The following is a 25,379-nucleotide window of genomic DNA, read 5'->3' as shown; positions in this document are numbered from 1 at the left end:
TATCCAGCTAGATAACCAACAAATAGCCAACTAGACAGCTATTAAATGCTTTCTGATTCTGATTCTGAATTAATATTTGTGCTCCTGGCAAAGAACCTCAAATCAGGTGGTTTTAGTGAGCTGCTGTAATATGGCATGTGCGTCAATGCCTTCCTTCGCACTAATACTAGCATCCATGCAGAACACAAAAAAAATCACTTCTGATGACAGCTTTGCCATTTGGATGCTGGTTACAGCATAACCTTATTATGAAGCACTACATTACCTTCCACAAAAAAAGGGAAAAGGCTAACCTAAAGAAAACAAAACAAAACAAAAACAAAAGAGATTCAGCGATAGATGTATGAGTTTTGAAAGGCGCTTATAAATACAATCTAAATGAAAAAAAAAAACACTACATATAGTTAGAGGAACATTAACCAGGAAGCATTCATGACAATATCATAATACAGTAAAGTCTCGTTATATCGATATCGGTTATATCGATAGTACTGCTTATTACGATACTATTTCTATGAACGCAAGGAGAAAATTTACAAGCCCGCAGGATCGGATATATCGATAGTCCGGTGATATCGATATTTTTTCCGACTCCCGAGAATATCGATATAACGAAACTTTACTGTACATTGGGAGAAGCAAGTTATTCTCCATTTCTGGTATTTAAGAGTTATTGGATATGTGTGGCGCCAACAATAATTTGTTACAAATACTAAATACAGTGTCCTGCGCAAGGCGAAAAACCACACGCCTTTGGCATTTGTAAATGTTCCAATCTAATCTGAAAAATCACAGGTGTAATGAATTTAAGACCTTCACAATACAAATTTGCAAAATCTATTTTCCTAGCATACCGAGTGACTTTTTTTTCGAAAATTATGACACGAAAAAAATACAGCACACACTGTTCAAGATGTTATAAGAGGGTAATTGTTTTGTGTCATGCGTGAAAAGTGTAATTGACATCAGTAAAAAAAAATGTTTCACTTTTGTTCCTTGATTTCAGTTAAAATTCAAGTCAAAATATACAGCACAGATGACATTTCTTTACTCTCAACCTCAAGAACGAGAGGAGCACCTGCAGTTAATATAAAATGACAAAATAAAACAAGTGTAAACACATTTTCTGCATACACTTTCTCCTTTGAATCGGTTATTGGATCAAAGAGGAGTGAATCAAAGTGTTCTTACAACAGTGGATCAAAGATGTCACGCCGAAAATGCGCACACGTCTGCGACAAGATTATATTAGAAGAGATAACCTTTATTGGTCTCACAATGGAGACATTCATAATTCTCAGCAGCAAAATTATGAAAGGAAGAGGAAAGGAAAACAAGAAAAAGAAGAACAAAATATAGGAGCTGCTGTAAAGGCAGTAAGTAAACAATAAGCCGTTGAATCCGTCGATGAAAAAAAGAGATTGGCTCCTCTTCCATGTAAATCCGCTTCAATTCCAAGCGGCGACTCCCAGTTTCACATACCCATCACATACGCGCTCCATTCTTCTATTCATTCGGCTCCACAAGTAATCAATCCATCATAGTTTAAGAAATACCTCTCAAACACGAACAGATAAACGTATGGCTAGCTCTTAGCGTTCTCACAACTGCTAGACAAGAATGATTGACACCTTGTCAGTCACACTTTCTGTTTTCTCGGTCATGGTGGGTTCTTACAAATCAAAATAGAGGCACCAGATGGGCACCAAATTTTGTTTTGGGATGGAGTGTTGTTGTTTGTTTTTTTTGTTTTACTACCCCATAATTCAGTGGCGGGCCGTGGATTTCATCGCTAGGCCTTCAGTAGTGCTATGTCCTGTGACTGTAAAGTGTCCTAGAGAGTTTTGAAAGGCACTTAGAAATTAAATGTATTATTATTATTATTATTATTATTATTATTATTATTATTATTATTATTAATCCAGACAAATCATCCAGACAAAAAAGTGGTGTGATTTACTACAAGTCCACTAGACGGTACCATTAGCCAGGAAATAACTGATCGACCTTTCTTCATGATGAAAATCATTACATAATTTTTTCTTGAAAAGTCTGTCTTGTAAATGACTTTAACTATAAATCTCCAACCAAATTAATTTCTTCTCCTCCTTCAGCCATTTTGGGTTGACAAAACTTCTATTAAATTAACACAATATATTTATGCAGCTCGCTGCCGATACAGTGTGCTAGCTCTTGCCAGTATGCTCTTATCACGAGCCGCTTGTAATCAGAGCAGTTTGATTGGCTAGTCGCGAGCCAATCATAGTTTGCGAAAACTCTGACGTTGATCAGCGCCTGGAAGAAAGCGTTCGTACCCCTTTTGGGTTGCCAACTCGAAATGTGATTGGTTAGACTAGAGCAACAGTTTGATCGACACCAGGGGCCTGCAGAAATGATTGTGAAGGCATCCAAGTAGATTTCTGACCCTAGTAACAAATGATGGCTGGAATGTGATTGGTTAAATGCTTAAATACGAAAACACAAGTCAGGAAGCAGCACAACAGGGGAAAAGAAATGAAAAGAAACTGAGAGACAATTTGGAATTATTTAATTAGAGTTTATGGGAAAAAAATATAGTTGAAATCAGACTGTGATTCAGATATTTTTAGGCCAGCAGAGAACGCCTTGCTGGCTTTGACGGTCCGCCACTGCCATAATTTACACAGTGGAGAAATTTACATTTCACACCAGCAAAGTTATGAAAGTAAGAGGAAAGGAAAGAAGTAGAAAAAGAAAATACAGGAGCTGCTGGAAAGGCAGCCAATCTCGCGGCGCCATCTTAAAGTGAAAAGAACAAAAAAAAAATAATATGACAACACAAAGACACAGAGAGTCATTCATTCTTCAGCACTTTCTGTAACGTCTTTGTGACATGAAGCAGTTCTAGATGAAAGAGGAGAGGATCAAAGCATCCTTTTCAGCAGTGGCTATCAGGGACTTCATAGTGGAATGTGCACGTCGACTACAAGCTAAATGTTTGAACAAAACATCGCTCATCATTGGATGTGAATATGAAGCTTTGTGTAAAGCAGAAGTAAGCACAAGCTCGACCGCCCGCCCGCCAGCGAGGGTCTCTCTGACCTGCATCCATCAAACCAACCAGCTGCCCCCCCCCCCCCACTCTCTCTCTCTCTTTGCTAGTGTGTCGCTGTGTGCAAGCAGCTCAGGGGAGAGCCGAGAAGAAAAAAAGGGGAGGGTTTTACTTGGAGTGACGTCACCTATCCCATGGCGTCACATTGACGTAGCGCATACCAGGCGCTCTCGTGGAGGCTCAGCCCACATAAATGCACTATTTGACTTTCTTCCCTCAGACGGCGCGCATAAACAAAGTGCACACTTTGCAAAGTGGCGCTCACAACGGGACGGACACGGGACACTCTCTTTCTCACTCGTGTCTTTCTATTTTTTTTTTTTTTTTTTTTGAAAGACTTAGACTACTTATCACAAAATAACAAAAGAAGGGAGCAAGAAACTTTGACCGCGATTTTCAACTATAGCCTTTGCTCTTTCTTTTTTCTTTATTTCTTTCTATCTTTCTTTCTGTCTTTTTTACATTTTCGACTTTTGGGTGATTATCGTGTATGTGAAAAGGATACTTGATGCGAGCTTGTCATCACACGTAAAGACGGAACCTCCACAGCAAAGCAGTAAGTATTTTTTAATGATTATGAGACATACACACGTGCCCAACTATGATAATATGCCCCATTATTTGGAACCTTTATGGTTTATACCATCAATCAGTCGCACTGATGTGTTAAACAGTTAAGCTCGGCTCTGGGACGAGTTTCATTCATTATTTTTTCCCCTTTTTTCACGTCTCTGGTTGTCATGGAGATGTGATGCCTCGTAGAGGAACACTTAAATTAAATTCAGATTTGATTTTATTTTGTTAACAGCGTTTTAAGTTCTGAAAAAATGTCATGCCAAGTCCAATAAGTCATGTAATTTATTTTTCTTAGCATCAGTTCCGGTGTTTTTTTTTTATTCTTACTACAGAAGTTGACTCAAAGTGCCATAATTTTATCTTCTATCTAACTGACGTCCATTTCTGTGTAGTTTGACACTTGACTCGCTCGCCCCTTTGTTTTTTAAATGTCTGTTTGCTGGAAACATCCCGCTGTCAGGCTTTATTGGCGAAAGGGAGGGAGGCGAGTGAGCACCGGGGGTTCACCGGCACTCCGGGTGCGTGTTTTGCGGCTTATGTGCGGCTCTCTTGGTTACCGGTGCGCCGCTGAGCCCTACAGAACGCTTCCAATTCGAATAATTTTAACCATTTACTCGTGTAATTCTTATAACTCGATAGTCTGAGGTACTCACCCACCAACAAAAATGATTTTAAAGGTTACTTGAACATTGTAAATAATGATAACTCATTGCGTAATATGTCATGGTTATACTGTAGTTTTTGAAATAACTGTCATTCTAATGGCAATTGTGCAAGAGCCTAAATTTAAGATGAAAGGCACGCGCCGATCCGAACTTCTAAAAACCACAAGATGTTACGCTTCACTTGAAGTTCGTTCCGCCTTCATATTGAGGTATAACAGTATTTATGACGATTCTTACATGGCCGCGTGAAAGTTGGATTAATACATTACCCTAGTGTTGAGAAGGGGGTTTCCCTTTTGGGGAAATGTGTCAAAAGTGTTACAGGTCACAAAAGCATATAAGATAAAAACGATTTGTAGAATCTCCGTTTTGACCTGAAGGGTGTATTTGACTGAAAGGGGGCGCTATAAACCTTGAAATTCTCGAGACAGCGAGAGGCAACCGGAGACGCACCGTGCACCAAAATTCTTCTTCTCAGTGACTTTTTAATAATTTTATTTGTATGTATTTATATTTTTGCATTCGCGCATGTAAAAGTGTTCATTTGTCTGGGTTGGTAAACGCGATTCTGCGTTTGGGTGAAAGTGAAAGTTTTTGCACGTTTTCTATTTGTTGCACACGGGGCGGGGGGGGGGGGGGAGGGGGGGGGAGGTAGTTTGTTTGAAATGGTATTTATTGGTAATTGTTCGGGTGGGGGGGGGGCTTTTATCGAATATCTACATCTTTATTCAGTTCATAGAGTTGATTGTTCTGTCGCCACAAGGGGATATAAGTTAGTGTCTTATTGTGCAGGTCCCAAGCCCTGATTAATAATAATAATAATAATAATAATAATAATAATAATAATAATACATTTTATTTATAAGCGCCTTTCAAAGCTCTCAAGGACATTTTACAATCACAAAACAGGGACATAAATAAAATCACAGATAAAATTATAAAAACAAGAGAAAAAACTATCTTGAGATTGCGATTTTACATAGGTGGGTTTTATAAATGGGATTTGAAGGTGGGAAAAGAATCAAAATACATAGGATTGTGTCAGGAAGGGTATCCAACGTAAAAGCTTGGCCAAAACAAACCTGCCAATAAAACCTATGAAGATGTAGAACACTGATTTGTTGTGGCGACCTCTGAAGGGAAAAGCCGAAAGGAAAAGAAGAAGAAGAAAATTCAGGGAGCATAATAATTTGGATAATAATTGTACTGGATGTGAGAATTTCAAACAGGCATCATCATCGTCATCATCATCTCTCACTCTCTCCTTTCAGACTCAGGTTCGGAAAAGTGCCTCCAGCCGAGATCGCAATCCCGGCAATTGGAGCCTTCCACCGTGAAGCCGGACGAGCCATTCCCGTTTCCAGATTACCGAACAGCTCGCAGCCACGTCAACCTACACACCCGGACACTCAGCACCATTCAGCGCGAAGCTCTCACGCCAGGTACAACCAAACCTTGGATTTTCACTCTTTCTTTCTACCTTAACCCTCATATTATGTTACGGGTCAATTTGACCCGTTTACGTTTTCATGTTGATGAAAGCACTGGATATCCTTTCCTTTTCCTTTTTTCAAAACAGTTCTAAAATATCCCAGTGGGAGAGAAAATAGGTTGTCTCGCTTTTTATCACATCTCAGAAACAGTTGTTGCTGATGTCACCTATTATTTGACTGTTTTGTGTGGATTTTTACATACGGGTCAAAATGACCCACAATATAATCAATTTTTTCTCTCAACGTAATATAAGGGTTAAGAGTGTAAGTATACGTTTAAAAAGGTGCCTGGTTTAAATTTAAATGACAATTTTTGTGTTTGCATAATCGCAACCAGTGTGTGTGTGGCCAAGTGCAGATTGATGTGACATTTGACTTAGTCAAATAAAAGAAAATGTCATGTCATATATATCTTATATCACGCATGAGCAATTATTTACTAATATAATAAACCGACAAGTATACTATAAATCAATTTTGGCTTGAGGATTCTGGTGTCAATCAAATATCAGTTCAGTTTTTTTTTAACGCTTGTGGACAGTTTTTCTATGTATATATTTGACACCAGTGTTGCAGCTTCAGCTGTTGTTAAAGCGCGATATGAATTAATATTGTACAGTGAGACCTCAACATACAAACACCTTATCTTACAAACTTTTCATCTTAAGAACCTCTAATTTATGAAAATTAAACCTTATAATAAGCACTATTTTCATAATACACACGCACCACGGCTGGCGGAGTGATCTTCGGCGGAAGCACACGACCAAACAGCGCTCCAGCCGGCGCTACTTTGCACACCGCCTCTCATTGAATGCACACGTCGATCGCCTACTTTGAGCTTTTTGCTGATAATTTTACGATGATGGAACCGAAAAAAACCCCACCACAGGCTCGTGTTCAGCCCAAGAAGACACAAAATAAAATCACCGTCGCTGAGTCCTCATGTAATGTGCCTCTCTTTGCGACTTTATGATACAATGCAGTGTATTTTTTTCAGTACAATACAATAGCACATTTATTATACATAGAATAAGGTATGTTGTGTGTAGTTTTAAGGCTTATTTCGTTAAAACCTATATTTTATGGAAACCCGGGAACGGATTATTCCCATTTTAATAGTTTCCTATGGGATTTTTTTTTTTGAGATACACACTTTTCGCCTTACACACTCTGTCTGGGAACCAATTAAGTTCGTAAGTTGAGGTCTCACTGTATTGTATTGAAATTCAACTGCAAACAACACTCCTGATTTATTATTATTTTTAAATTCATCAATATTCAAACTTTTTTTTTGTATTGATATGTGCAACCTCCATGTTTTTATTTGTTAGATCTATGGCATTCTGACAATGAACAAGCGCACTCAGTTATTGGAACAGCTGCAGTTTGTCCAGTTGAAATGCGCTCCTCGAGGTTAGATACTGTCTCCCCTTTCACACCTCGCTGTGTACTGCTGCACAACTTGTGTGTCTGACTCTGCTTTGGGTCATCTGTCCTCTTGCTTGCACGCATATACAAACATGCACGCAGGAACACTCACATAGGGGACAAAGTGTAGATGCAAAAAAAAAAAGGTGTGGGGGGGGGGGATATGAAAGTGATGTTAAAGTGTCATGTTTTTTTCCCCGTTTTTACGACATAAAAAATGTATATTGTTGTGTTACACAGTTGTGTGCATGGGTGTGTGTGTGTGTGTGTGTGTGTGTGTGTGTGTGTGTGTGTGTGTGTGTGTGTGTGTGTGTGTGTGTGTGTGTGTGTGTGTGTGTGTGTGTGTGTGTGTGTTAGCGAGGGAGTGCTCCATATTGAAGGCCAAACTGGAATGAGGTGGTTTTACTGGTTCCACTATGATGAGATGCTGGCATATGTTTTTGGCTAGAATGAGCGAACACGGGTTTGTGTTTGTATTTGCTGTCACACACACGCACACACTTAAATCACACATGTGTCTGTTCACCTGAGGCTGTCAGTGCAGTTCAAGATAGTTTGATGTTGCCGTAATTCCTTCATCTCGCCGTAAGTGGAAAAGTGATGTGACACAACAGGTGTGACACGATCCTGCCTGAGGCCATTGCACCTTTTATGTATTATCTCATATATACAGTATATATGCGTGAGTGGTACAAAATCTCAGCATAATTGTTTGAATTGAGACAGAAAAAGGTACCCTCACAAACTTATATGAATGTGTAAAATCCATAACTTTACAAGCGAGATTTAAAGTGTCCTTGACAGTTTTGAAAGGTGCTTATTATTATTATTATTATTATTATTATTATTATTATTATTATTATTATTATTATTATTATTATTATTATTTCAAGTAGCCAATATTTTGGCTCAGAAATTAGACAGCCTGATTTTTATCTATTTATTTATTCATTTATTCATTTATTCATTTATTTATTTATTTATTTATTTATGTGTATATGCATTTATTTATTTGAAATTGTATATTTTTCTGTGTTTGTTTATTTATTTGTTGACTTATTTACTCGCCTGTGTATATATTTATTTATTATTTGTTTATTTATTTGCTTATTTATTTGTGTATGTATTATACATTTTTTATTTATTTGTTGATTTATTTATTTATTGTTTACTTGTTTGTTTATTATGTTTTAAGTATTTGTTTATTTGATTATTCAACGATTTATATATTTATTTATTCATTTATTTATTTAGCATTTATTTATTTATTTATGTGTATATGTATTTATTTATTAGAAATTTAATATTTTTCTGTGTTTGTTTGTTTATTTGTTGACTTATTTACTCGTCTATGTATCTATTTATTTATTATTTGTTTATTTATTTGCTTATTTATTTGTTTATGTATTATACATTGTTTATTTATTTATTTGGTTATTTATTTATTGTTTACTTGTTTGTTTATTATTTTTTAAGTATTTGTTTATTTGATTATTCAATGATTTATATATTTATGTGTTTGTCTACTGATTTATTTATTTGTGATGTATTTATTTGTTCATGTGTTTGCTTATTTATTTACTTATATACTTGTCTATTTATGTATTTATTTATCCACCAATTTATTTATTTGCTTATTTTTTTATTGATCATAAGAGACATGTTTTCCAATTTGGCAGAGCGGTCTCCATCAAGATGGATCGGCCCTACGTGTATTTGAAATGCATTTGTGTTGATGATAAATATTCATTTCTATTCAGAAATCTATGCTAGGGTGCATAAATGATCCAGGGTGGGGTGGCGGATTTGATTTCACCTTGCCGATTACAGAGTGTGCGACGAGCGAACTGCATTTAAAGGGAACAAAAGCAGCGACTTGAACTGGCCAAGATTGAGGTTAGCTGCCACCAGTCCCATAGTGGCAAAGCCCTCCCTCTTTTGCAGATCTGCTGGCGAGCGCTCATCTGTGCAATTACCTAAATTAAGTCTGGCCTGCTCCCCTGCATAAATATGGCACGTGTCTGATAGAACATGAAAATCAAGGGCAATGACTTAACGACACACCTACACTTAAGTGTAATGACAAGGAAATAGATTAACCCTGGAAAGTTTCCCGGACTTTGTTGTTCTTTCGATTCAGTATAGTTGATTTAACTATATTTTACCAAGCAACAACACAAATGCAGACTGTTTACTCTTCATTTTTTTCATCATTGTGATTCATCATTGACAAATTTTTCGATCTTCATTGGTTTTGTGTTGTGGGAAAAAAATACGAAAAGCTAAAGCTAAAGCAAAGTGCATACGTGTAAGTAGCTGTTACGGTGCAAATTTTCCTGAATTTTCACACATTAGACAGCGGATTTAGCTGAAAATGTGGAATGTTATGACCTAAAAGGCTGATTCCATTTTAAACATGAGAATTTCTTTTTAATCAGAAAAGCTAAAGCTAAAACAAAATATATGTATAAGTAGCTATTCACGTGCTAATTTTCCTGAATTTTTACACAACACTAGATAGAGGATTTAGCTAAAATTTTGGAATGTTATGACCTAAAACGCTGATTCCATTAAAAAAAAACATATGAAAAGCTAAAGCTAAATGCAAATGTTTAAGTAGCTGTTCACTTGCTAATTTTATTGATTTTTTACACATAAGAGAGGATTTAGCTGAACATTTGGAAAGTTCCGACCTAAAAGGCTAGTTCAATTTTAAACATTAAAAAAAAGTCAGAAAAGCTAAAGCAAAATGCATATGAATAAGTAGCTGTTAATGTGCTAATATTCCTGAAAATTTCCACATATTAGACAGAGCATTGAGCTGAAATTTCTGAATGTTAGGGCCTAAAAGGCCGATTCCATTTTAAAACATTTGAAAAATATCAGAAAAGCTAAAGCTAGCGCAGGTAAAGAAGAAAAAAAAAAGCGAAAAGCAAAACACATACGTGTAAGTAGCTATTCACATGCTAATTTTACAGAATTTTCATACATTAGACAAAAGATTTAGCTAAAAATTGAGAATGTTAGGACCTAAAAGGCTGATTCAATTTAGAAACATTCAAATAAATCAGAAAAGCTAAAGCTAATGCAAAATGCATATGTGTAAGTAGCTGTTAAGATGCTAATTTCCTGAATTTTTACACTTTAAAAAGAGGATTTAGCTAAATATTCGGAATGCTATGACCTAAAAGGTTGATTCTATTTAAAAAAAATCAGAAAAGCTAAAGCTAAAGCAAAATGCGTATGTGTAAGTAGCTGTTCATGTGCTAATTTTCCTGAATTTTCACACATTAGAGTGAGGATTTAGCTAAAAATGTGGAATGTTATGTGATAACAGTGATTAACTGGCCTAAAATACTGATTCTTTTTTAAATATAAAGAGTAAATAAATTAATTCAGTAAAGCGAAAGCAAAACACATATGTGTAAATACATGTTAAGGCGCTAATTTTCCTGAATTTCCAGACTACATTAGTGAGAGGATTTAACTAAATATTCGGAATGTTATGACCAAAGAGGCTGATTCCATTTTAAACCTAAAACTAAATCATGAATTAAACCTTCAATGTCATCAAGATGATTATTTTACATAACTTGAGAGGCCAGGGGAGACATAAAATTGCAATAGAAGGATTCTCCCTATTTTGCTAAATGAATGAAGGACTGTTTTGCGTGTGTGTGTGTGTGTGTGTGGTGTGTCTGTTTATGTGAGTCATACTTGAGCTTTTCAAGGCTCCGCAAGAACGCTGCCCTTCAGGAATAATGTCATTGTCTTATAAAGACGCAAATTAATGTGCCTTTCCGCCCATTTCCGCCATGACTAACGTTGCTCTCGGTCAACGGGCGTCACCGCCTTTCAACTTGGAACGCAATGGTTTTTGTAGCTTTTAATAAACCTATGACCTTTAAACGGCCTTTAAAACCACCCAATGTGTGTAAGTGGATGGAAAGAAGTATCGGCAAGTGCGATACCCACAGCCGAGCTAATATGTCCCGTAGTTGACTGGATAAACATGAACAGGGGCGATGATGGCACACGCTGCGTATGAGGGTGTCAATGGTAGAATGGCTGTGTTGACAGTTGTCGCTCATATACACACAGACACACACATGCTGGCATGTGACGTAAAAGCGGTTTGATAAGGATATATGCTAAGCATACAAATCAAGTATGGCTTGTGTTCAGATCAAATCAAAATCATCTCGTACTACCATGGCGATCCATGATCATTTATCGCAAAATTACCTGCGCTAGCATCTCAGAGGTCATGAACTTGCACCGGGCTGTGCATGCTTTTTTAAACTACCGTATTTTCCATGTATAAGGCACACCGGAGTATAAGAATGAATGTTATAGTTTTAAACTTTTTCCATATATAAGGTGCACTGGACTATAAAGTACACCTTCAATGAAGGATAAAAAGTTTTCCAAATATAACATATGAATATACAAATGTTTTCCCATATATAAGGCACACCACAAAGCAATACAGTAGAGCAGGGGTGTCAAAGTCATTTTTTGCCGCGGGCCACATTGTAGTTAAAGTTTCCTCTCGAGGGCCGTTATGAATTTGGGGAACCCATTAGAATGTTTAAGTCCCTTCAAATATTACATATAGAGCACACAGCAAATTAATGAATAACTCGTTTTCAAATCTGAAGTCAAGAATAATGACTTTTATTGTGGTTGACATCCAAAAATATGAAATTTTGGCTCAGATTTTAGCAATCATCATGGAATTTAACAAGTTTGATTTGCTTTCGCGGGCCGAAAAAAATGATGTGGCGAGCCGGATTTGGCCCGCGGGACTTGACTTTGACACCTGTGCAGTGGAGGCTGTGTTTACGCACTACTTCTACAGGGGAAATGGAGTCAGTCCCCTAAATATGACTTCACATATAAGGCGCACCGGCGTATAAGGTGCAGGGTTATCTTTTGAAGAAAATCAAAGCTTTTGGGTGCGCCTTATATACCGGAAAATATGCTACTTGTCATGAGCGGCCAATTGCCTGCCAGTAGTTTTGCTACCGTTTGAAATTTGGAAGGTGAAGCACCTGGCGTGAGTTGCTTTTAAGGTTTTTTTATCCCGTTCGGTTGGCCACGTCGCACAGCGCGTAGTGGGTTTCAGCGCCGGTTTTTACTCTTGCTCACACACACTTCTAAAAATAATCAGGAAACTGTTTATTAACTCGTTCACTGCCATCCCCGAATTTATTCACGAATTGAAAATATGACGTGGAGCGCCATTCCCGAATTTGTTTCGGGTTTTGTTTTTTCTTGCGGGAGGGTGCAGATAAAGCGCTGGATATATTTTTTCCCTTCCATGAGGGGGAAGCATTAGCCTTTTGTACAGCTGCCCCCATTCCAAGCTCAGATAACTCCAGACCCTATAATTTAGGAATTAACTACTTTTTTCTGATGAAAGTCTAAAGTTTCTAACACTGTATTAAAGGACAACCGACGTCACTTTTGTTTCTTAACTGACATCAGAAAAACATTACATAGCATCTAAAATACCCAAAACACGCAGTATGATATTTTTAGTCAAATGCAAAACACCAATAAAAATGACTTAAAGTTTCCAAAATCTGCAAAAAATTGAGCTGCGAATTGGGCATTTTCAGAAAGTCCCGCCCCCAGTTCGTGACATCACGCCAAGACGTCTTGCATTGCTCGAGAATCAAAACAATTGCTTCAGATTCGGAGAATATGCTTTCACATCCAGTTATGAATATGATTCAAATAGTTCTGAAGAGGAAAGCATACATGTTTGCAATTGATTAGAGTAGTCCTTCTGTGTCATTTTGAGGCATCTGGACTGCAATGTAGCGTCCAGAAAAGAGGCAGAAAATGGCGACGAAGCTCCCTGTGAGGAATTAATCAGCCCGTTTCCACAGGCTGATAAATTCCTTATATGGAGCTTGGTCGCCCTCTTCTGGCTCTTTTTGGTGCAACCTGACGTTTTCAGGCCAAACAAGCACAGCAAAATGCATTGACGTGATGGAAGGACTGCTACAATGTGTCCTTTTTTTTGGTCAGTTGCGTTCCTTCAGTGACGTCACGTATGGACTCGTCACCAACTCAAAAACAAGACTTCCGGAATATTCAGCGCGAGTCTTAAAACTTAAAATATAGCTATATGTGGTGGAATCTTTGTAAAATACGCTCAGTAGCAGTCATTTGAAGCCATTTTTCAATTTATGGACACAACTTGTTCGGAGAGGTCAGTTGTCCTTTAAATGTCTATGCAGTCCTAAAACTCAATATTCTGTGGGTCCTGGAATTTGAGTGAAAATGACAAAAACCCTGGCCCTGGAGTGGACACATTTTTGCACATTGTCTGGCATTGAAATTAAGAGTTAAGCACTTTATTTGTCACTCCTAGTCAAGGTGAAATGCAAAAGTAACACATTAAGCCACAAGTGTCAAAGTCAAGGCCCGGGGGCCAAATCTGGCCGACCGCATCAATTTATTTGGTCCGTGAAAGCAAATCAGATTTGTAAAATTCCCTTATGCTTGCTCAAGTCCGAACTAAAATTTCAAATTGTCGCGTGCAAACCACAATAGCAGTCATTATTTTCCACTTCAATTTGAAAACTAGTTATTTATTCATTTCTTGTGCGTTCTATATGTAATATGTGGAGGAGATTAAACATTCTAATGGCTTCCCAAATTCAGAACAGCCCCCGAGAGGAAACCATAACGGCACTGCGGCCCGCGGCCAAAAATACATTTGTCACCCTTGCATTAAACCAAAGAGAATTTAAGATTGTATAGTTAAACTACAGAATGCTTGGAATGTCGTACTGTAAGCATGGTACTATATTGAAGTAAATTCAAGCTTATTATATCCCGAAATGTCCATTAAACGGTTGCTCGTCCATCCACAATAAATCAGAGGGTTGCATGACAATATATCAAGGAAACACAACGATTTTGACAACTGTCCGCTCCAATTCCCCCCACGCGTGCATGTCTATCTCACTCTGCTGCGCTGCATCAATCCTTGTTAAAATCCCGCTCCTGTGTTCAAAACAAAACAAAACAAGTGATTAACTGGCGTGTCATCACATTCACCTCCCTGACTAATGAGCGTCCTAACATTAGATTGCAGCTTTTGAAATGCGCTCTTAACTGTCCTGATGCTCTGCGTTTATCCCAACAGACATGCCCTGCGTGCAGGCTCAGTATGGGCCCACCCCCCCAGGCTCCGCCTACTCCGGCCAGTCCTTCGGCTACCAGGGGGACAGTTACGCTTCTGACCTCATGACCTCCGACTACACCAAGTTAGACCTGGACGGCGGCGAGATATCCGCGGCGGCCGCCACCACGTCCCTCCCCAGCTTCAACGTGTTTGTGGAGGGGGGCTACGAGCCCAAGTCGTCCTGCCTCTACCAGATGCCCGCTCACAGGCCCACCATTAAGAAAGAGGAAGATAGTTACCCGACGGGGCCGCAACTGGGGGCCCTGTCCTCTTCCGCCATGTACTTTAAACAGTCCCCCCCATCCACGCCCACCACCCCTTCCATGCCCCCGCAGCCCGGCACCTCTTTCCAGTGGGAGGAGCACTCGCTGGTCCCTCCCCCGCATCCCCATTCCATGGGCTCCACCCTGGATGCGGGTTCCCTCAAGTCGCCCCGTTTTCCGCACTTCTACCAGCACTCGCCTCCCCGCAGCGGGGGCGGCGTGGGGGGCTACGAGACTCTCGGAGGAGGCCTGGTCCGCACGTCCTCGTCCTCTTCCTCCACGTCCTCCCATGCTCACGGTCCGCCCTTGGAGCAGCAGCCCATGTACCAGCTGCACCGAGGGGCCGGGGGCACCGGTCTGGCGTTCCGCTCTTTGGCTCTCGGCCCCTGCGGCCCCTTACTCGGAGACAGCTTGCCCTCGCCCCCGCCACGCGGCCCCCAAGGGGAGGGCACCTGCGCCGTGTGCGGGGACAACGCGGCCTGCCAGCACTACGGCGTCCGCACGTGTGAGGGCTGCAAAGGCTTCTTCAAGGTAAAACATAACACATACTGTATACACACAAAGTGCACGATCCGAACTAACCAGTGACGTGCAGTCAGTGGAGGCAGGTGAGGCAGTGCCTCACCTGTCATCATGGAAAGCTGTCATGGAAATATAAAATGAAAAAATAAATTAAACAGTTAGATGTATTTAGTGATTTGTACTTTAAAGTTCTTGTCCATTTAACTTCACCGTTTTAGGATTTTTTTCAAAATCGCTGAATTTTCACATTTACCGTTCAAGTAGAGACGACATCATCGATGACGTCAGTGCCTCACCAGCCATGAACCTCACCGCATGTCACTGGAACTAACTCAAATTGCCAGAAAGGAGCAATATTCCCTTGTCAAAAGCGTTATTATTACACTAGCACGGTGATGCTATTCATTAGCACGTGTATGGAATTTTCTACAATTTCTATCTATCAGCTGTCTAACTAGCTCGCTAGCTATGTAGTAAGTAAGTAAGTAAGTAATGTAGTTTATTCCATACATTGTAAGAATGAAAATTGTAAAGAGCAGTACATTGGGGAGACTCAACAAATTCTCAAAAAAAGACTTTATCAACATCGTAGGGATAATACTAGTGGGCCTCAATCGGCAGTACATTTGCACCTAAAAGCTTGCAACCACTCATTTGACGACAATGAGGTTAAAATCTTAGCGAAAGAACATAGATGGTTTGAAAGGGGGGTAAAAGAAGCGATTCTTATAAAACAACAAAATCCTTCATTAAACCGGTCTGGTGGGGTGAGGTTCAATTTGGATCGTTCATACAATAGCCTGCTTAGGCAAAACAGGTTAGGCAACTTTCGCAATGCTGATGAGGGTCGTTATGCTGATGAGGTCATACCGGGGGGGGTGGGGGTAATAGGCCAGTCGTTAGTCAGGAATGTAGGAACAATCAGTGGGGCCACAGGGAGGGGTCCCCGCCCCCCCCCCCCCCCCCCAACCTGAGAGTAGGGACCTATCATAGCCACCATGTCTGGACATTAGGGATATATAAATGGGGCCGATACGACCAGTCAGACTTTAGTTCGCTGACGAAGCCTCTTGGATAGGAGGCGAAACGTCCGAAACCTTCACTTTTGTACAGATGACGGCTGAAGAAACCTTCTCATCGATAGCTCGCTAGCTATCTATTAGTTTTCTATTAGCTAGCTAGCTAACTTGATCTATTTGAGTTATTCCCGGTTGAACGGGGTCACCGTTGGTGGATACCTAGCTAACTAGCTATTTGCTATCGATTAGCCATATAACTAGCTAGCTAGCTAGCCATTAGTTATCGGTTAGCTAGCTAGGTAACTTGATCTATTTTAGTTATTCCCGGTTGAGTGAACGCTGGCACATGTGGCGGCCGCTGCTCACCCACAGAAAAACTAATCCCGTGACTGTAAATTGACCTTGAGAGTTTTGAAAGATGCTTGTAAATGAAATGTATTATTATTATTATTATTATTATTATTATTATTACAATATCTTAGCCTTACGGAAATAAAATACACATTATGTAATTGATGTTTAGTTCAACAGTAAACCACAATTGAGAGTTGCATTCAAAAGTTTAAATCTTCTTTTAGGAAGAATTGTTCACTCTGTATTGAGTTCACTGCCATCATACAGAGCGTGGATAGCAAATTAATTACAAATGATTACACTCAAGAATCTCAAGGCACCACTGTAACAACCATTACGCTATGAGGTCAGAGGTCACATCAACTACTCAAGTTTTCACACATATTTCTCACGCCACTTGCACATGTGTTATCTTGGCACAACGTAATAAATTATTACATTGTGTCCACGTGACACACATCGTTGATCATTGTCAATTTTTCCCCACTTAACTCATTCACTGCCAGACGATGTGCAAACGTGTCCACTCCAGTGCCAGGGTTTTTGTCATTGTCACTTGAATTGCAGCACCCACAGAATATTGAGTTTTAGGACTACATAAACATTCAAATCAGTGATAAAAATCTTAGATTCTCTTCTTTCATCAGAAAAAAAGTTAATTCCTAAATGATATGGGACTGGAGTTATATGAGCTTGAAATGAGGGCGGCTGTCCAAAAATACAATGCAACACAGCGCTTTAACAACAGCTGATGCTGGAACAAAGCGCTAAAGGCGCTGATGAATGAAATATTATTATTATTATTATTATTATTAGTAGTAGTAGTAGTAGTAGTAGTAGTAGTAGTAGTATTAATATTATTTTTTATTATTGGATTGGATTTGCCTTAACTAGTCTCGCAGTGGAGAAATTCACATTACTATTATTATCATTATTATTATTATTATTATTATTATTATTATCATTATTATTATTAATTATTATTATTATTATTAGTAGTAGTAGTAGTATTACTATTACTATTATTATTGTTATTTTTAATACTATTGTAATTAAAATTAAAATTATAATTATAATTATCATTATCATTAAGAAAAAATTCTCATCCCGTGACTATAAAGTGTCCTTGAGAGTTTTGAAACGCGCTTAGAGATCAAATGTTATTATTATTATTATTATTATTATTATTATTATTATTATTATTATTATTATTATTATTATTATTATTTTGACATGAAAATAAGGGAAATGCTGACCTTTGTGAAAGGGAAAAACATTGCCAGAGGTCTGACCAGAGCTATATCAGCACCCAAGCATTAAAAAAAAAAAAAAAACAATACCCGAACTAATTCGGCGATGGCGCTCTTCGTCATATTTTCAATTCCTGAATACATTCCTGAATGGCAGTGAATGAGTTAACGCCACTTTGAAAAAAGATAAAGAAATACATAAAAAAACATGTCACTCTACCATCCAACTTGAAAATATGAGAGTATTTGTATTTGTATAAACAAGTTGTAACCCTGTGGTTGATTTAAAGTCATTTTCTTCAGTCACCCCCAACCTTGAGCCCCACTCTAAATTGTCCGAGGAGTCATTTTGAAAGCACAGAACACCCACAGGGGTCGTCGCTCTCGGCAACCAAGTGGCCAAAGTGTATGCATGGCTTGTGTGCATGTGCATATATGTGTGTGTGTGTGTGAGATTTATGTGAGAACACGCGTTCTCTTTCTAAGACAACCAAGAAAAAAATCCCCCACCTCCACCGCTTTCGCGCATAGCCACTCTAAATGAAATACAGTGAGCGTATTTTCGAAAAAGACGTTTTCCTTTCTGCAATATTGTTGTCGTTTGAGTTTATCTGAAAGCGCAAAATGACATGCGCCGCTTATCACTTTTTTCGACCTGACTACAACACATCACAAATACACACACCACTCACCAAATGACTTTTACCTTTGAATATGCTATCTTTAAATAAAGCGACGTAAACCCAATGTAACGCACTGAAGTCCGACATCACAATGATAAATATATTGGCAAATTAATTAACCAGTGTTGCGAATTTCAATAGAGCTTTTGTAATTGATGTTAGTCGGTGAAAAAAAAACGGTCCGAATTACCTCACTGTAAATTGGCTGGATGCAAGATAAAAAGTATGTTGTAAGTCACCCATATATAAATTAATTGCAATGTATTCATTGGATGTCATTTCATAAACGCATATCATATAAATGATATTTTGCTGTATTGTTGCTGGCTACGAGAGAGCAAAATGAAGAGTCAAAGCAAGAAAATCTAATTGAATCATGCCTCTGGTCGGTGTAAATGATTATCATTCTTTTCAATTAGTTTCACAGTTTGTTTTTATTTACTAATTAATGAAAGCAGCGTCTGGTTGCTGCAGGGGGAATGGAAGGGGGTGGCGTACTGACAAGCCTTGTTTCCTCTCGTGTGCATCTCTGAAGCCACCCGTCGCATTTCGACATTTCGATGGCTGTTAATTTGATTTGCTTGCTTCTTTTAAGTATTTTTTTGTATTTATTTATGGGCTCTTTATTTATGTATTTGTCACTTTATTGGTTTACTATTTATTATTATTATTATTATTATTATTATTATTATTATTATTATTATTATTATTATTATTATTATTATTATTATTATTTCTGTGTAAGCTCTCAGTCGTACAGGAGTGGTCCATCGATGAGAAGGTTTCTTCAGCCGTCATCTGTACAAAAGTGAAGGTTTCGGACGTTTCGCCTCCTATCCAAGAGGCTTCGTCAGCGAACTAAAGTCTGACTGGTCGTATCGGCCCCATTTATATATCCCTAATGTCCAGACCTGGTGGCGCCGGACACAGCTATGATAGGTCCCTACTCTCAGGTTGGGGGGGGGCGTGGGACCCCCCCCCTGTGGCCCCACTGATTGTTCCTACATTCCTGACTAACGATTGGCCTATTACACCCACTCCCCCCGGTATCACCTCATCAGCATAACGACCCTCATCAGCATTGCAAAAGTTGCCTAACCTGTTTTGCCTGAGCAGGCTATTGTATGAACGATCCAAATTGAACCTCACATGAATAAACTACATTACTTTATTCCATACATTGTAAGAATGAAAATTGTAAAGAGCAGTACATTGGGGAGACTCAACAAATTCTCAAAAAAAGACTTTATCAACATCGCAGGGATAATACTAGTGGGCCTCAATCGGCAGTACATTTGCACCTAAAAGCTAGCAACCACTCATTTGACGACAATGAGGTTAAAATCTTAGCGAAAGAACATAGATGGTTTGAAAGGAGGGTGAAAGAGGCGATTCTTATAAAACAACAAAATCCTTCATTAAACCGGTCTGGTGGTGTGAGGTTCAATTTGGATCGTTCATACAATAGCCTGCTCAGGCAAAACAGGTTAGTTATTATTATTATTATTATTATTATTATTATTATTATTATTTATTTATTTATTTATTTTACTTTATTGGTTCATGTTTTTTAATTGTTTATTTGTATTTTGTGTTTTTTGATTTTTTATATATAACTTTATTGGTTTATTCTTTATTTGTTTGTTTGTTTTTTAAAAAAAATGTTTTTGATTTTTTACAGGCTGTTTAATTATGTATTTATTTGTCACATTATTTATTTATGATGTTTTTATTAGTTTTTATTATTTTGTCTTTTTAATTTTATTTATCATTTTATTGGTTTATTTATTTATTTATTTATTTATTGGGAGGTTAATTTATTTATTTATGAGCTGTTTATTTATTATTTTATTGGTTAATTTATTGACCAACATTTATTGATGTATTTGTTTTTTTTTAGTATTTTGTGTGGTTCTTTTGTATTTTTGTATTTATTTATTTTTTTGGGTTTATTTATTTGTTTATTTTATTTAGATAAAAACCTAGTTTTGTCATGGGACTGGTTTTCCACAGACATTCTAATATTGACTAAAAGCATCAATACTCCGAGGAAATAAGATGAAAAATAAATAATTTCCTGTTGCTGATGTGTTTTCCATACTGGAAGCAATTGAATCAGTTCAAAAAAGCATATGTAATAAATCTGCAAGCTATAAATCTGCCTTGCATCAACTCATACATGACGGACATAGAGCGCAGTGTGCTGATTGCCTCTGATTAAGAAGCAGAAGACGGGGAGGTGGGGAGGAAAAGTCCCTGAAGGCTTTTAATTTAAACCGCGGCTATTAGCACATGTTACATGTCAAGAATGTGCCTCTGCATGCCTTTGTGCTGCTCCCACAAGCACTCAAGGCACATGTGCTCTTCATTCGGTACTGTCGTCTATTCAACTGAATCAAAATCTACGTTTACAATGTCTGCGTGTGTTTTGTTTGTTTCTTTTTTTTAAGGAAGTCCCTCCCACATAAGAGCCCATGCTTGTTTCACTTTCTAATGCTTTTGCAGGTTAAACAATTGGATCATTCCTTCAGTAAAAATACAAGTGAAAGTTGAGAGGCGCAACAATGTTGAGAAATTTTCCTCTTAAAGGACAACCGACTCCATTTTTTGGTTTCCTAACTGACATCAGAAAAACGTTTTATAGCATTTAAAATACCCAAAACACGCAGGCTGATATTTTTAGTCAAATGCAAAACACCAATAAAAATGAGTTAAGGTGTCCCAAAACTACTTCAAAATGACCTCGGAGATGCCGAGTTTCAGAAGGTCCCGCCCCCTTATTCGTGACGTCACGCCAGGACGTCTTGCCTTGCTTTAGAAACAAAACAATGGCTTCAGATTCGGAGAAGATGCTTTCTTGTTACTCATCCAGTTATGAATACGACTCAAAGAGTTCTGAAGAGGAAAGCATAAATGTTTGCAATCGATTAAAGAAGTCCTCCCGTATCAATTCGAGCCGTCAGGACTCTAATGTAGCGTCCCAGAAAATGCACAAGATGGCGCCCAAGCTCTGTTGGAAATGGGCTGATTTGTCTGCTGAGAATTTGTGTCAACTCATATCAAATAGTAGTCTTGGTACAACACACAACGATCCACCATTGCGTTATTTATGTGTTTTACTTCTAATTTCAACATCAACACGGATCAACATGAAGTTTTCAGACCAAACAAAGTACCCAAAATGCATTGTGTGTCGCTTTCTCGGTCAGGGGCGTTCCAGACGTGACGTCACGTCAGACAAGAATTCCTGAATATTCAGCGCGAGTCTTAAAACGTAAAATATAGCCATATGCCGTGGAATCTGTAAAATACGCGCAGTAGAAATCATTTGAAGCCATTTTACAAATTATGGACACAACTTGTTTGGAGGCGTCGGTTGTCCTTTAAGACAATACATTACAATACATATTGATTTATATAGTGCTTTAACAACAGCTAAAACTGTCCTCCTACATTGCATTCTTGGACTTAGATGACACTTTATTTTTAGTAGAATAACAATTATTACAAATATACATAGTGTATTATTTAGAACTATTTATTGTATGAATAGATTTATGTAGCGTATTTTCTGCACTATAATGCACACCTAAAAGAAACTATTTTTTCAAAAGCTGACCAAGCGCCTCATAATCCGGTACGCCTTGTGAATGGAAAACGTTTTAAAATATGTCATTCGTTGAAGGTGCCCCTTATAATGTGGTGCACCTTATGTATGGAAAAAGTTTTTTTTAATATGCCATTCATTGAAGGTGTGCCTTATATTCCAGAAAATACGGTAGTTTTTTTTCTTGTGTGTGAATCCACCTGCACGGAGTCTAATGGAGGTCACCCAGGGCACCTCTGCTGAGACACTAGCCACACTCCACAAAGACACAAACACACACACACACACACACACACACACACACACACACACACACACACACACACACACACACACACACGGGTGGACAACTACAAGCAAAGCAGTACTTCACTTTTATAGGGGTTGAACTAATAGGCCTCAAGGTCACTGGAGCACCGTCTATTATACATGGCTCACCAACTCTAGTCCTTCAAGGTCCCCATCCTCCATTTTTCCCCACCTCCAACACACCTCATTCAAATGTTAAGGATTATCCATAGAGGCCTTCGAGGATCGGAATTGGTGATCTGTACTGTGATCTGGATACTGCCTTTCGAGATGTATTACTATGCAACGTAAAAGAGACAGTGGGGTGGTCATTGTAAACACATTGGAACTTTACTGACCATTGAATGAAATGTGAGACATTCACAGTGGGGATGAGGGGGGATGCCATGGAAATCAGTCAGCTACGCGGAAGATGGAATAATTGTCACTGGACATTGTTGACTTGAGGGTTTTTAGATTAATATGTGAAGGAAGTGTGTCAATCTCGTTCCCATATGTCCTTTTTACAGTATTACCAGCTTATTGGAAATAAGAGGAATCATTTAGATCAAGGTTGTCAAAGTCTTTTTTTTTTTTGTCGCGGACCACATTGTAGTTCCGGTTTCGTCTTGGGGGCTGTTATGAATTTGGGGAAGCCATTAGAATGTTTCATCTGATCCACATATTACATATTGAGCGCACAACAAATTAATGAATTATTAGTTTTCAATTTTGAAGTTAAAAATAATGACTGTTATGGTGGTTTACATGGGACAATCTGAAATTTAGGTTTGGACTTTAGCGAACATCATGGAATTTCACAAGTTACATTGCTTTTGTGGGCCGAATAAAATGATGTGGTGGGCCAGATTTGGCCCCTGGGCCTTGACTTTGACACCTATGATTTATATTGGATTGGATTGGCCTTTATTAGTGTCGCAGTGGAGAAATTTCACAGCAGCAAAGTTATGAAAGGAAAGGAAGAAGTAGAAAAATACAGGAGATGCTCTAAAGGCAGCCACCCTCATTGTGCCATCTTCAAAAGAACAACAAAAAACTAAATAACAAAAAAATATGACAACACAAAGACACAGACTGTCATTCAATTTTAAGCCCTTTTTGCACTCTCTTTGTTGTATAAAGCAGTTCTCGAAGAAAGAGGAGGGGATCAAAGCATCCTGTTCACTAGTGGAATAGAGACATCATGGTGGAATGTGCACGTCGGCTACAAGCTAAATGTTGAAAGCATACACGAAGCTGGAGCATTCATTGACGAAAAGAGAATGTGTCATATCCCCTGTCCTACGTAAAACATAGCTGACTTCCATTTACCGTATTTTCCGGTGTATAAGGCGCACCCACAATGAATGGTGTCTTTTCAAACTTTTTCCATATATAAAGCATACCGGACTATAAGGCGCATCTTCAGTGAATGAAAAAAAGTTTTAGAAATGTAATATACTGTATTAATTTACAACGGTTTTCCAAATATAACCCACACCCGCCTAAATCCGCTTCAATTCCAAGCAGCGACAGATGTGACAATTTGAAATTTTGATTCAGACTTTAGTGAGCATCGTGGAATTTCACATTTGATTTGCTTATGCAGGCCAAATGCAATGAAGTGGTGGGCCAGATTTCTCCCCCGGGCCTTGACTTTGACACCTCTGATTTAGATTGTCGTGTCTCCAAGAATTTCAAAGAGAGGGTTAAATTAAAAAAAAAATACTACTTTCAAGTTTCTCCTCCAAAATTGAAGGATGGATGTGTTTATTTGTCCAAACACGAAAAATGCGTCATCGAACACAAAACACGCACAACTAGAGTCAACATCTAATTGAGTAGTAGGACTCATCTCATGACATCTACCCACAATTTTTGTTTACGATACGCAAAGGAATTCCTTTACATACAACGGTTAACACCACCTTTTTGCACACCCGCGCGGGACTACAAAGACAATCACCACCATATTTGTTATTGTTGTCCACGCGGGAAAGCGCACACCGTCCCCACGCGACCCGTTTCTGATTTCATTTTAATAAGGTCAGTAATAATCGCGCGAACCAGCAGAGGAGAAAACAGCTCCCTCGGGGCCTATTGAGAGAGGCGCGACCCCCCTGCGAGGAACTCCCGAGGTGCCTCGGACTGACCCGCGAGCTTCACAAACAATCTGATCACGCAGCTCCTTCCTTCCCGCCGCCTGTCTCGCGGGAGCCTCCTCAGCACGCCACGCACGCGGCCACCATTGTCGGGCCCCGGCGCTAATAAATTTGTTCCCCCTGCAGGCAACGCTTGTTGGGAAATTAATTTTATCTAATTATACTGATGTCAGCGTCGCCTTTCAGCGCGTAATTAAAAAGTGACCTGCGAGCTTCTGCTTTCATTCTTTGCCGGCGAAGGAGGATAGAGCTTGAATTGAATTTAACATATCAAATATTTGGTGGCCGATTATGTTGGGAGGCTGATTATCGGAATGTCCGTTTATTCTTTTTTTTTTCCTTCTCTACAGCGCACCGTGCAGAAGAACGCCAAGTATGTGTGTCTGGCCAGTAAGAACTGTCCTGTGGACAAAAGGCGACGCAACCGCTGCCAGTACTGCCGCTTCCAGAAGTGTCTGAGTGTGGGCATGGTCAAGGAAGGTAGGAAGACTCTCAACAGCTTTCTGATCACTGTCATCCACGTCTCTAGTTGCATATCAGAAACGGCCGTAGAGACTTTTTACATATACGTATAACGTGCACCTACAAGGCGCACCTTCAAAGAATAAAAAAAGATTAATATAAAAATTTCCAAATATAATATAGAAATATACTAAACTTTTCCGAATATAAAGGCACACCACATTATAACACACTACAGTAGAGGCTGGGGTTACGCACTACTTCTACAGGGGGAAATTGAGTAGGGGGCTGCCGACTGTTGTTGCCAGA

General features: G+C 38.8%; 1 protein-coding gene across 2 annotated transcripts in view; it reads left to right on the top strand.

The window, feature by feature from the left end:
- The first annotated feature begins 3,492 nt into the window (after positions 1-3,492).
- The window catches only part of nr4a3 (nuclear receptor subfamily 4, group A, member 3), a 37,830-nt gene continuing 15,943 nt past the window's right edge, over positions 3,493-25,379 (top strand). Inside the window, exons 1-4 of one of the 2 annotated variants that reach the window (XM_088998899.1) lie at positions 3,493-3,647; positions 5,604-5,774; positions 14,422-15,254; positions 24,959-25,088. In XM_088998899.1, the coding sequence (XP_088855025.1) occupies positions 14,424-15,254; positions 24,959-25,088 (961 nt within the window). In that variant the 5' untranslated portion in view covers positions 3,493-3,647; positions 5,604-5,774; positions 14,422-14,423. Of the gene's footprint in view, positions 3,648-5,603; positions 5,775-7,159; positions 7,242-14,421; positions 15,255-24,958; positions 25,089-25,379 lie in introns of those variants that run through there. The other variant, XM_088998898.1, reaches the window with a different exon arrangement.

Source organism: Hippocampus bargibanti, linkage group LG06 (genome assembly GCF_051943395.1).
Source record: "Hippocampus bargibanti isolate YZ-2025 linkage group LG06, ASM5194339v1, whole genome shotgun sequence".
NCBI classification, from domain to species: domain Eukaryota; kingdom Metazoa; phylum Chordata; class Actinopteri; order Syngnathiformes; family Syngnathidae; genus Hippocampus; species Hippocampus bargibanti.
The sequence above is the reverse complement of the archived record's forward strand: the minus strand, read 5'-3'. Positions and strand labels throughout refer to the sequence as shown.